Source organism: Camellia sinensis, chromosome 12, assembly GCF_055761805.1.
Source record: "Camellia sinensis isolate YWXY chromosome 12, ASM5576180v1, whole genome shotgun sequence".
NCBI classification, from domain to species: domain Eukaryota; kingdom Viridiplantae; phylum Streptophyta; class Magnoliopsida; order Ericales; family Theaceae; genus Camellia; species Camellia sinensis.
Genome location: NC_138972.1, coordinates 83,364,536 through 83,376,729, shown reverse-complemented (window position 1 = coordinate 83,376,729; position 12,194 = coordinate 83,364,536). Strand labels below are relative to the sequence as shown.

At 41.6% G+C, this 12,194-nt stretch overlaps 1 protein-coding gene across 1 annotated transcript; it reads right to left on the bottom strand.

Annotated features, from left to right (window-relative positions):
* Positions 1 to 6,497: 6,497 nt before the first annotated feature.
* On the bottom strand, positions 6,498 to 10,918 carry LOC114270636 (receptor protein kinase TMK1). Its single transcript, XM_028212177.2, has 2 exons — positions 8,182 to 10,918; positions 6,498 to 7,298 (listed from the first exon to the last, which is right to left on the bottom strand). The coding sequence occupies exons 1-2, from the start codon at positions 10,526 to 10,528 to the stop codon at positions 6,790 to 6,792; spliced, it is 2,856 nt and encodes a 951-aa protein (XP_028067978.1). The 5' UTR covers positions 10,529 to 10,918; the 3' UTR covers positions 6,498 to 6,789.
* Positions 10,919 to 12,194: the final 1,276 nt, after the last annotated feature.

Below are 12,194 nucleotides of genomic sequence, written 5' to 3'. Positions count from 1 at the left end.
ACTGAGCGGAACACAACCAGGTTTATTTAGCAGTCGATCGTATGCAGATTTGGAATCCCTTAAGCCATCGTCTCCGACAACGGCAAACAGTTCGACAATGCCAAATTCAGGAAATTCTGTGCAGAGCTTCAAATCCAGCCATGTTTCTCTTCCCCACGTCACCCCTAAGCTAATGGCCAGGTTGAGGTCACCAACTGTTCTCTTCTGAAGATCATCAAAACCAAGTTGGAAGTTGTTAAGGGACTTTTGGCTGAGGAACTACCAAATGTGCTTTGGGCTTACTGCACTACCGCTCGAACTCCCACTGGGGAGACTCCTTTTCGCTTAACATACGGTGCTGAGGCTGTCATCCCAGTAGAAGTCGGTCTTCCTACCCCAAGGGTTCTACATCCGAATCCAGAGCTGACTGAAAAGCTACGTTGGGCAGACCTAGACCTAATCGAAGAGCTCCGAGAAACCACTGTAGTTAGACGGGCCTCATACCAATAGAAAATGAGAGCTCACTACAATCGCAAAGTCCGACCAAGGGAGTTCGCCGAGGGAGACCTTGTTTTGCGAGAAGTAACTCTTGCCACCAAAAATCTGACTGAGGATAAACTGGCAGCCAAATGGGAGGGACCTTACGTTGTGAAAGCCAAACCACGTTCGGGCATTTACCAACTTCAGGACATGGAAGATCGAGACCTTTCCCATCCTTGAAACGCTGAACATTTGAAGCGCTATTTTCAATGAAAGTTGTATTTTTATATCGTCCAAAATGTTGTATGTTCTTTTTGACAATCTATGCTCTCATTTTCTCCTCATATAGTGTAAATTTATGACCCCATAGGCTACACTTTGTATGACAGCAAACTTATATCTCAGTTATCTGTGGTATTCTAATAACGCTTTGATTGTAGCCTCAGCTAGACTGAGCACAAAAAGCCTCAGCCAGACTGAGCATGAAGAGCTCAGCCAGACCGAGTCATTTAAAGCCTCAGCCAGACTGAGCATGAAGCGCTCGGCCGGATCGAGTCACTTAAAGCCTCAACCAGACTGAGCATGAAGGGCTCGGCCGGACCGAGTCACTTAAAGCCTCAGCCAGACAGAGCATGAAAAGCTCGGCCAGACCGAATCACTTAAAGCCTCAGCCAGACTGAGCACAAAAAGCCTCAGCTAGACTAAGCATGAAGAGTTCGGCCAGACCGAGTCACTTAAAACCTCAGTCAGGCTGAGCACAAAAAGCCTCAGCCAAGCTGAGCATGAAGAGCTCAGCCAGACCGAGTCACTTAAAGCCTCAGCTAGACTGAGCGCAAAAAGCCTCAGCCAGACTCAGCATGCAGAGCCCCGCCAGACTGAGTTGCTTCAAGCCCCAGCTAGGCCAAAGCCACCATTGCGACTTCATGATCATAAACATAGTGGCCACACTTGGTCACATTCCAGTCCAACATTTTCCAAATCAGACTCGTTTCTCGGTGGGTCGAGATCCATAAAATTCACTCTGCATTAAGTTTTTCTCATATTTACTCATGCATTGAATTTTTCTTACAAGTTAAAATTCACTCTGCAGTGAGTTTTTCTCACATTCACTCTGCATTGAATTTTTACAAGTTAAAATTCACTCTGCAGTGAGTTTTTCTCACATTCACTTTGCATTGAATTTTTACAAGTTAAAACTCACTCTGCATTAAGTTTTTCTCACATTCACTCTGCATTAAGTTTTTCTCACATTCACTCTGCATTGCATTTTTCTTACAAGTTAAACTTCACTTTACATTGAGTTTTCCTTACATTTTACACTTCACAATGATTTATACATAAGCCTTATACAAGTCGCCATTCTCATTCATTTCAGATGCGCAAACAAAAGCAGTAGCATGAAAACAAGACTCAAAATTTTATTTATTCACAAAATTGTACATAAGTTTCTTACAGTCATTCAAAAGCAAAAAAAAAAAAAAAAAAAAAAAAAAACAAACAAACAAACACACAAAACAAACCCTCAGTACAGGTTTTGTTCCCACCAGTCACTCTTCCTCACTTGACACAAGGTCTTCTTCTTCAACGCCTTCATCTAGGGGAGTCTGGGCCACGTCGTCTTCATCAATCCTTACACCGCTAAGGTCCAAGTCTGGGAACAGTTCTTCCGCCTTCCGCTTAAACATCTTCCAGCCACTGTCTCAAAACTCAGCCATTTCGTGTTTGTAGAAGTCCGACCGCTGGAAGCTCTTAATAACTTCTGCTTTAGTCCTGCCTCTAGCGGTTGTTCCCTACGGGCCCGCCCCCCCAGACACCTCCCTTGCCAAGTTGCTGGCGATCGCGGCGTTGATCGCCATCTGGAAGTCAGCAGACCCCTTGAATTACTCTACTGCTGCAATGCACAGATCGGGGTATGCTGCCTTTTTAGAGGCTGCCTTGGTCTTTTCTTCCTCCAACTCTTTCTGCAATCTTACCTTCTCCTCCATTGCCCTAGCACGCTCATCCTCCAGCTCATTTTGCAGCCCAGCAATCTTCACGTCTGCTTCGTCCTTCTCTTTGATCTGCTGGGCGCGCAGTTCTTCATTGTTGATCATAGCCTCTTTAAACCGCTCGGTGGAGACCGTGCAGGCATTCTAAGCATCCCCCAACTTCTTCTGCTTGCCAGCCAGTTGGAACTCGAGCGACACTACCTTACGGCGTTCGTCCTCCAGCTCTAACTTGACTGTAAGCAGCTCAGCATGGGCTTTAGCGGCAACATTACACTGAACGATCGCCAACACTTCCATTTTCTTCGCCTTCTCAGCCTCCTGCCAACCCCTGGTACACGCACCTCGCGCAGCCTTCTTCCAGTTTGCACTTTCCTTCTTGAAACTTGCAAGTTGGGCCTTAGCCTCCTCTGACTTGACCTTCCCAGCCGTCGCCTTTCTCAACAGAGCCCCTGCTAAGGTGGTTACCTCCATTTGAGCAGAGCACAACCCCCTTAGTAGCTCAACCTCATTGAACCTGGCCACCGAGCGCACGACTGTGTTGTCCACGATCCCCACAAGGCGATCTGCAGCCGCCCTGGCTGGGCCTTCTTCTCCCTCCAGCTGCCTAGACACTGCGCGAGCGTTGTAGATCGCAGTCGTCAGTCTGGCTCCTTCTCCCTGGGGCGTAGGGCCCCCCTTGGGCTGCTACTTCATCACTTCCTTAGGGTCAGCTGACCCACTCTCCAATTGCATCTTCGGGTCGAGGGCGCTTATGTGCCCTTCTTCCTCTGGGACCCCTCGACTCTTCTCCCCTGCGCCTCTGGGGTAACCACCATTTCTGGAGCAGCCTCCACCCTTTTTTCCCCTCTCTCCTCCACCATCGAAGTGCCCTTACCACCCACCATGGCCTTCTTCGATCCAGGCACATCTGAGGCCCCCTCAGGGGCAACCCTCATCTTCTTCTTCTTCTTTAAGACCTCCTCCTCCTTGTTTGCCCTTTCCTTCACTGGATCAACGGGGGCGCGGTCGTGGCTCAAAACTGCCCAAGTCTTTTTCCCCCGGCGACTTAGGGCGCGGTCAAATTCTTTCCCTCGCGACCGGTTTTGGTGGCGGGCCTAACTGTGCTTCTTTGAACTTATTGGCTTTGGCAAAAATGGTCTGATCCTCCACCTTTTGCGCTTTCCATTTCGCCTCAAGCTCTGCCGGTGCCAGATCCCCACCGGTCGGCTAAGGGCCCAATCCTGCGGCAAACAAAGCTGACGGCTGAACGAGGTCGTCCCATCTGACGCCCTCCTTCTCCCTCCATGCCTTCACTTTCTTTACCCTCTCTTCCGCGGCCGCCCCCAGCTTGGGCTCCATAGACTTAGTGGGTACTCTCCACACCGTGCGTACTCCAACTCCGCCGTTCGCGGATACGTAGAACCACCACGGCCTCCATCCTTTAATTGATGATGGCAACCCCACCACCAAACCCCTTCCTGTCGCCGCCTGCAAAGTGACCCAAGTTTCTTGCTGGCCCGAGGCCTTATAGCAGGCAAAAAACTCGTCTACCGTCATGACCACCCCTCATTCGCCTTCGGCCACGCACTTGCACAGGCCAGTACAATCTTCCATGCGTTGGGCATTAGTTGGCCTGGCGCCACTTCCAGTCGGTTGAGGACATCCATTACCACCTGTGGAAGCGGCAACCTCAACCCTCCCTTCAACGCCTCCTTGTAGAAGGCAAACTCCCCTGGGCAGGCGTCGGATTGCCTCTCCGTTGCTGTCGGTAACATTAACTCTATTTCTTCAGGCACTTGGTATTTTTTCCACATATCCTCCAACTCCTCCGCCGTGACGGTTGACTTGTCGGCCTTCGTATGCCAGTGATCTGGCTCAGCCTGGCTAATTGGCTTCGGAGCCGCTATCATTGTCAACGGACGAGGTAAACGCGCCGGCTCCCCTGACTTCTCCACTTGCCTCTCCCTTCTATATTATTCCGCCAGGTCAACCGCGTCATCATCCCCTAGGGGATCAACCCTTGCGGTGGTTGCTTCCTCTTGTGTCATCTCTCTCATATATCTTCGAATAGCTTCGGATGCAGGCGCTAGAAAATTCAAGAAGTGTTGCAAGGACGTATCGTTAGCAACGAAGGAGTTTACGTTTGGAATGTTTTGATGTTTTGCACAAAGATAGGTAAACCGAATAATCCCAAAGGCCCAAGGTTTGCCCGTATTCCAAGGGTGCCTATTAAATTTCGCCAATTTGAAAATTTTTCAAAACACCGCCAAAACTGTCCTTTCAACACTCTATAATGACCTATCGTTTCACTTCTGGCCCAACGTCTAACCTCCACTACCACGAGATGCTGCCACGTGTACGGCCACGATTCACTACCCCCTTCCCCTACCCTGTCTTTTCCACTTCAAGTCATCATGTGACGCGCCGCCTCTCGAGCCCCGCACCCCGCCACCTCACCCTTCGCGGTCGGCCCTCCTCATGATTGGTCCCTCTACTCGGCTACCCTTCGCGGTCGGCCCTCCTCACGGTCGGTCCCTCCACTCCGCTACCCTTCGCGGTCGGCCCTCCTCACAGTCGGTCCCTCAACTCGGCCACTTCTGGTCGGTCGTTTCTTTCCCTCGACCTTCAACCTCCATTTTCCTCCTTATTTCTTTCGTTGGACTAAAGCTGCACTTGGGAATGGGGGACTACTGACGTGGGTAGGCCCATAAAGGCCATAACCCACTATGAACAACTCAAGCCTACCACTTAGGGCCCAATACATAACCAACTAATAAGGCCCAGCACCATCTGGAAGTCAACATGGCATGAAGGACCAATGATATTCAGACACGTAACAGGTAAAGGGCAAGCCACATCAACAGACAAAGATCTGCAAAGTTATTGCCACTGCACATCGCCATTAATGCAGCCTCTCACTGCATTTATTACGACAACACCTCTCCATCGGGACAGCACGCCTTCACCCTGAACAAGGTAAGCTACATCATAGACTTTTGGCCAAAGTGATAGGTCGGAAGGGACAACGAAATGATTACCAAAGGACATAAGCAAACGTTGAAGACATGAAGAAGGTTATGCTTTTTTTTATCCCTAATCTATCTACATATTCCACTCTCTCTCTCTAACTTGTTCGTCGGAGGGTTCGCTGGGGGACTCCTTGTTCCCTGCTGAACTCTTGTGCAGTTTCTCTAGTGGGCTTGGTCATTCAGACATTAGGCTTGAGGAGCGTGGATCAGCCCAACCTGTCCTACCATCAAAAACTACAACATCAATATATATTTGTTATCTAAATTTTATTAAATTGTAATGCAATAGAAATAAATTTTTATCTTTTTTGTTTTATCCAAACAATTTTTTTTTTTTTTTTGATAATGATATATGAAGGGTCCAATTTAAAAAATTCGCCTTAGGCCCCTAATAAGTCAGGGCTGGCCCTACTTATGGCACAATTTTTATTTTTATAATCATCTCATATAGTACTTAATTGTAAATAATTTTATTTAGTTAAGTATAAAATGCTAAAAAAATGTCTTTTAAAAAAAAATTATTAGTTCAAAAATAATTTTTGTTTATGACACAATATATATATTTTTATAATTATTTCATTTAATAATTATAAATATTTTTTATTTAGTTAGTTCAGGTATTGGTCAAATTTTTTTTTATAGACATTTAAAATCAATTATTCTTAAAATCATTAACTATTAAAATATAATATAAAAAACACTTTTAATAGTAATTTAAAAATATGAAATATATTAGATTATATTTAAAAACTAACAAAAATTTATCAAAATCTATTTTAAACCCTAATTATGTGATTTTGAAAAAAAAAATATGCGTATCTATAAATTTTTTCAAATTGTGCGGAAAATTAAAAATTTCATGGTTTCGATTACCACAACCGTTATGCTATGGCCTTTACAATCTGTAACCACAACTGCTCCACCGCAATCATTATGGCAACAACAACTGTTTTTCGAAACCATGATTACATCCCTCCAATGTGGAAACCCTCATGACAAAATATGTATATTATAAAAAAATAAAATAAAAAAAGAGCAAACAAACAACAACTGCAGCATATTCATCCAAACTTAAAGATACAGAATTTACAGGAAGGGGGAAAAAAAAATCCACACAACTCACAACAACTGTCATTCATTGTTCTCTATCTACATCTCACAGCTGAAACTTCAAAGCAAACAAGCATTTTCAAGTCTCCAACATCAACCACCAAAGCCAACACCAGTAGAATATGCTAACAAAATCAAATTTCAAATACACAAATAAAAAACAACATGCTATTTACATCCACCACAAAAACGTGTCACGCGAAACGCAGGAAGAGTACCTCTTCTTATCGACCATCAGTTGAAGTAAACGACTCCGCGAATCCAGTAGGCTTTGATGGTATACTACTCTTGGTGTCCTCTAGGTCCAAACAAGAAATGTCCTTTCCTTCCGCTTCTTGCCAGCCCTTCACCATTTGGTTAAGTGGGAGACTGTAATCAATACCACAATACTCCTCTGTGTCATCATCTAGTGGTTTCCATTTCTCGACAAGGGGGCTCAGAACCTTCACAGCGTGGCCCATATCGGGTCGTTGGTTTGGCTCTCTTGCAGTGCAGTGACCAGCAAGTTCTGCAATGATGGAGATGGTATCGAATGTTTCTTGTTTGGCATCAAGGGATGGGTCAATGGCGGTCATGAGCTTGCCTTTAGTTGATTTGATTTTCAAGAACCATGAAGCTAGGTATTGGTTTTCCTCAGGTCTGTCCTCGTCAAGTGCCGTCAATCCAGTTAATAGCTCCATTAAAACAACACCAAAACTGAAGACATCGGCTTTGGTCGTAATTTTACCCATAACTGCACCAATTGAAATGTCACAGATAGAGTCGGTATGATTTTAAACTGTAACTCCAGCGGCAGAATGAAAAATGAACGCATCTCAGACATCATTGCCTATTCACTTCTGATAACTATTTCAATGTTCAAATTTATCAATGGAGTCCTTTGGGAAAAAATGGAAGCTATGTCAGAAAATGAAGTTTAAATTCTGGCTTTTTGTTATTTCAACGAAATCTGAAAATGATCTTGTGTGGAGAAATTCAATGAATCTTGAATTACTCAATTGAAAATATGATGAATTTCCAAATTGAAATGCAATGTAAAAAGTTGGAATGAGGTCACTCAAATTCAGAAAGCATCCAAACAAAATGTAAAATTGATCAATGGAGCCATTTGGGAATATGGCAGCCATTTCAGCATTGAAATTTTCAATTTTTACTATTTCAACAAAATCTAAAAGTGATCATATGTCAAGAAATTCAGTGAATCTTGAATTACTAAATTGAAGATGATGAATTTCCACATCGAAATGCAATGCAATGCAAAATTTGAAATGGGTCACTCAATTTCAAAAGGCATCAAAATAGGACTAGGAAGAATGATCACAAATTCATTTAGGTTGTGTTTGGATCTCGGATTTGGAAATGGAAAGGAAAAATGACAAAAATTTAGCTTATATTTCATTCACATTTCTCTCTCGTTTTTCCTTTTCCTTTCCAAATCCCTCCTCAAATCCATATCGAAACACACCCTTAGTGTTTTCTTAGCCAAACGCTGTTCATGACTTCAAACTTTGGGTCAAGCCTCAAATTCTTCTCTAGGTCAAAATTGAATTAGGCTTTCAGATGTTTATAATCACTACGTACTACATAGGCAAAAGAATGTAATACAGAGAGCTTACCGGCATATTCTGGTGCCAGGTATCCAAAAGTCCCTGCAAGCTTGGTTACCACACACTTCTCGCTGTCAGGAACTAGTTTCACTAATCCAAAATCTGAAACTTTTGCTCTAAAATCCTCACCGAGTAAGATATTCGACGACTTAAGATCTCGATGTACGAAGCTCTGATGAGCAAGACTATGAAGATACTCCATCCCTCTAGCCACATCCAAGGCAATATTCAGCCTTCTCTTCCATGATAATGGTTCCAAATTCAAGCTCTTCCAGTGGAAAAGGTGCTTGCTGAGAGCTCCTTGAGGCATATACTCGTAAACTAAAATTCTCTCGTTGCCTTCAATCGAATACCCAAGAAGAGATACCAAATGACGGTGGCGAACCTTTGAAAGAACGGCTATTTCAGCTTGAAACTCATCCAAAGCTTTGCTGCTAATCACACCAGCTTCCATTCTCTTCACTGCTATCTTTGTTCCATCATCCAACTCTCCTTTGTAAACTACTCCAAAACCACCGCGGCCAAGCTCATTTTCAGAGGCAAAATTCTTAGTCACATTCCGAAGAACTTTAACTGATATGACCAAGTTTCCAGACTCAATGATACGAGACTCACCTATTCCACTACTGTTTCTGCTCCCAAAACCACTTCCCGTAGAAACACTTCCATTAGTATTTTTCGCAACTACAATCTTAACCATTTTATCTACGTTGGAGGGGTCACTAGGGTGAATCACAAAGGAAGTTAGAGCTTCAAAGGCATTCTTTCTTTTATTGCAACAATAAACTGCTAAAGGAACAATGAAAAAGACAACAAGGGCTGCAAAACTTGCAATAGGGACCACAATCACAACTAGTTTAGACGTTTTGGATCTTTGCTCTTCAGTTGATTGGTTAGGAATAAAGGGATTAGGCGGTGAAAAATGATCATTAATAGGGGATTGCGAACCCCCAGATGGCGGGTTGTTTCTTAGCCAAGGGGTTTCTTCAGACTGATTAGAGTTTAGTAGAGGATTGTCAAATAAGACAAGTTTGACAGAGCCACTGAATTTCGGCAATGGAGCAGAAAGATTGTTGCCACTTAGATCCAACAGGGTCAAATTTTTCAAGCTAGTCCAGTTTTGTGGGATTGGACTGGTGAGACGATTAAATGGAAGCTTAATTTGAGTAAGGGAACCTAGCTTTGCTATTGAACGACTCAAGGTGCCACTAAGATTATACTTTGGCAAGTCTATGATAGAAACCTTCTGGTTGGCACAACTCACTCCCAACCATGGTCCCTCACAAGGGTCATTACCAGACCACGAAGAAACAAGTCTTGGCGGGTAATTCAACCCATCAAGAAATTCTAACAATGCCATAACTTCAGGGGCACAAGGAACTCCCACATCAGATTGACAAAAGTTGTTCGAATTGTAAGAGTAATTAACAGATTTGAACCTTGGAACAGGACCCATAAACTGATTATTGTTCAAATCTAAGTTGTCTAACTCCAAATCTGCTAAGCTATCAGGTAACAATCCAACAAGATCATTGCTATTCACATTGAAATCCTTCAAAGAAGTTAAATTACCAATGTTTCCAGGAATTTTACCTGAAAATCTGTTGCCATGAAGCCATAGACTAGTGAGTGACACCATTGACGAAACTACATCAATCGGACCAGTCATTCCTCTTCCAGATTGTCCATTCAACCATAGAGTCTGCAATGTCAAGTTGCTAAAACTTGCTGGAATAGTCCCAGAAATCCGATTCAACGCGAGTTTCAACGTTGTGAGCAATCTCAAATTTCCCAAAAACTCAGGCAATGGACCAACCAAACTACAATTCATCAAAGAAAGAGTTGTCAATTGAGCTGAGTTTTGCAACAGAGAAGGCAGTGACCAACCAGTTGTGGCATTGAGAGGGTTAAAATCCAATGCCAAAACCTGCAAATTGACAAGCCCATCGAAGAAATCTGATGGAATCGAATCGAAATTGTTATAATCTAAATAAGCAAATTTCAATTCAGACAACCCACTAAAAGAAGGCAATATCCCATTGAATTGGTTCTTTTGGAGGCCTAGATTGATGAGTTTAGTCAATTGATTCAAGTTCTTAGGCAAAGGACCTTTCAAACCCATGTTCTGGACTTGAATCTGAGAAACCCTATTACCAATACAGAACACATGGTTCCAACTTGGAGGACCACATGGGTCATCCCCATTGGGAGGCCAGTTCAAGAGCTCTGGGTTCTCTAATCCTTGTCTGAACTGGTTGAGAATTTCAAGGTCATGTTGGTCTGTAACACTAAAAACAACTGAAACAAGAGAGAAAAACAATGCTACAACAAGAATGCTTGTATTTTCAACTTCCATGGAAGTTTGACACCCAAATGCCCTCTAATGGCTGTTTCTTGAAATACCCATCTCAAATCTTGCAAGGAAGAGTGAGAGACAGATGGGTTTCAGATCAAGCACTCTAGAGAGAGAAACAATGGTGATGACTGGACTGAGAAACACTGACAAGCTCCTTTACTGTAATATTGACAAAAATTTAAAACATGTGAAGAAATCAGAAACAAAATGTAGATAAGCTTGAGAACCAGTTGTGAAAAAGCAGATTGTTGATGAGAAAAGCATAATACCGAAATAGAAAGTGTAGATGTGAAATTCAGAGTGAAATGAAAGAAAGAAAGCCATGTACATGCATCAGTCTGTACATTTGCTTTATCTAATCCCAAAACTTGTGGAATGAATGACGTGTGTGGTTGGGAGTAATTATTTTAATATTTTATAATATTGTGACAGGTAAAATAAAGTGAATAAATAAGATAGGACAAATTACATATATCTCTCGAGGTTTGATTAAATTATAGATATCTTTCTGAGGTTTCGGAAATTACATCTCACTCCCTGAGGTTTGTATTTTTATAACAATTTGTCCCCTGAGGTTTATATTTCATAACAAATTACCCCTTAATTTTTTATGCAAATATAGCATTCAGGGGAGAATTCGTAATTTCTCAAACCTCATGGGGTATCAGTAATTTAGCCAAATCTCGAGGGGTATATGTAATTTGCCCAATAAGACATATTAGGTTAAGTGATTAAAGAATATAAAAAATATATTAAATAATGATTAATTAAAGAGTACGGACATGTAATATCTCGATTCTATAATTTTTTGTGGTTGTATAGGTTGAAAGAGTAAGATTAGGACATCAGATTTACCAATATTTTCACTAACAAAAATATTTGAGATACTTATTTTATTATTTTAAAAAATTATTATGTGTCTAATAAATATTAAACTTTTATGATGTGGAGTTTAATTTTAATGTCACATTATTAAAAGTCATTTAAGAATAATAAATTAGAAAATGTAACATTATTGTTCTACTAAATGTCTTACATAACTGTAAGTCTCACATGAGTGTAGGTCTCAAACCTATATGTGACATTTAGTAAAAATATTAATAATTTCAACACATTTTTAAATTTTAAATTTGAGTATGTTTTATTTTTTGACTTTTTGATTTATTATGAAAAAATATGTAAAAAAAAAAAAATTTAAAAATGATATAATTCAAATAAGTCAATAAATTACTTATTTTTTGTGTACCTAAAATAAGCCTAGAATTTTAGTTTAAAGTTAGTTTTTCAAGGTAAGGCAAGTTAACAAGCTTCCAAATTCATTCACTCTATTTGGTTAATAATTTTCAAAAATTGTCTCCGAGTGTTTTATTTTTAGTAATTTTTGAAACAACAATACTATGCATATAGAGGACTAAACATAAGACCAAATATAGGTATTATTCATTCCGAGAATCGGCCAGAGCTTGTCGACCGCGACTGTCATCTTGACAACCACGACTGTCATTTTGTTATCTGGTCGACCACCTGATCATTCGGCTGATCGTCCGAATGAACAATTCTTGTGTTTAATTATGTGTTTGATTATCTGTGTGTGTAGCATTACTATTTTATAAAATATTTTAATGATTTTTAAAAAAAAATCTTTTAGATTCTCTTAGATATATTT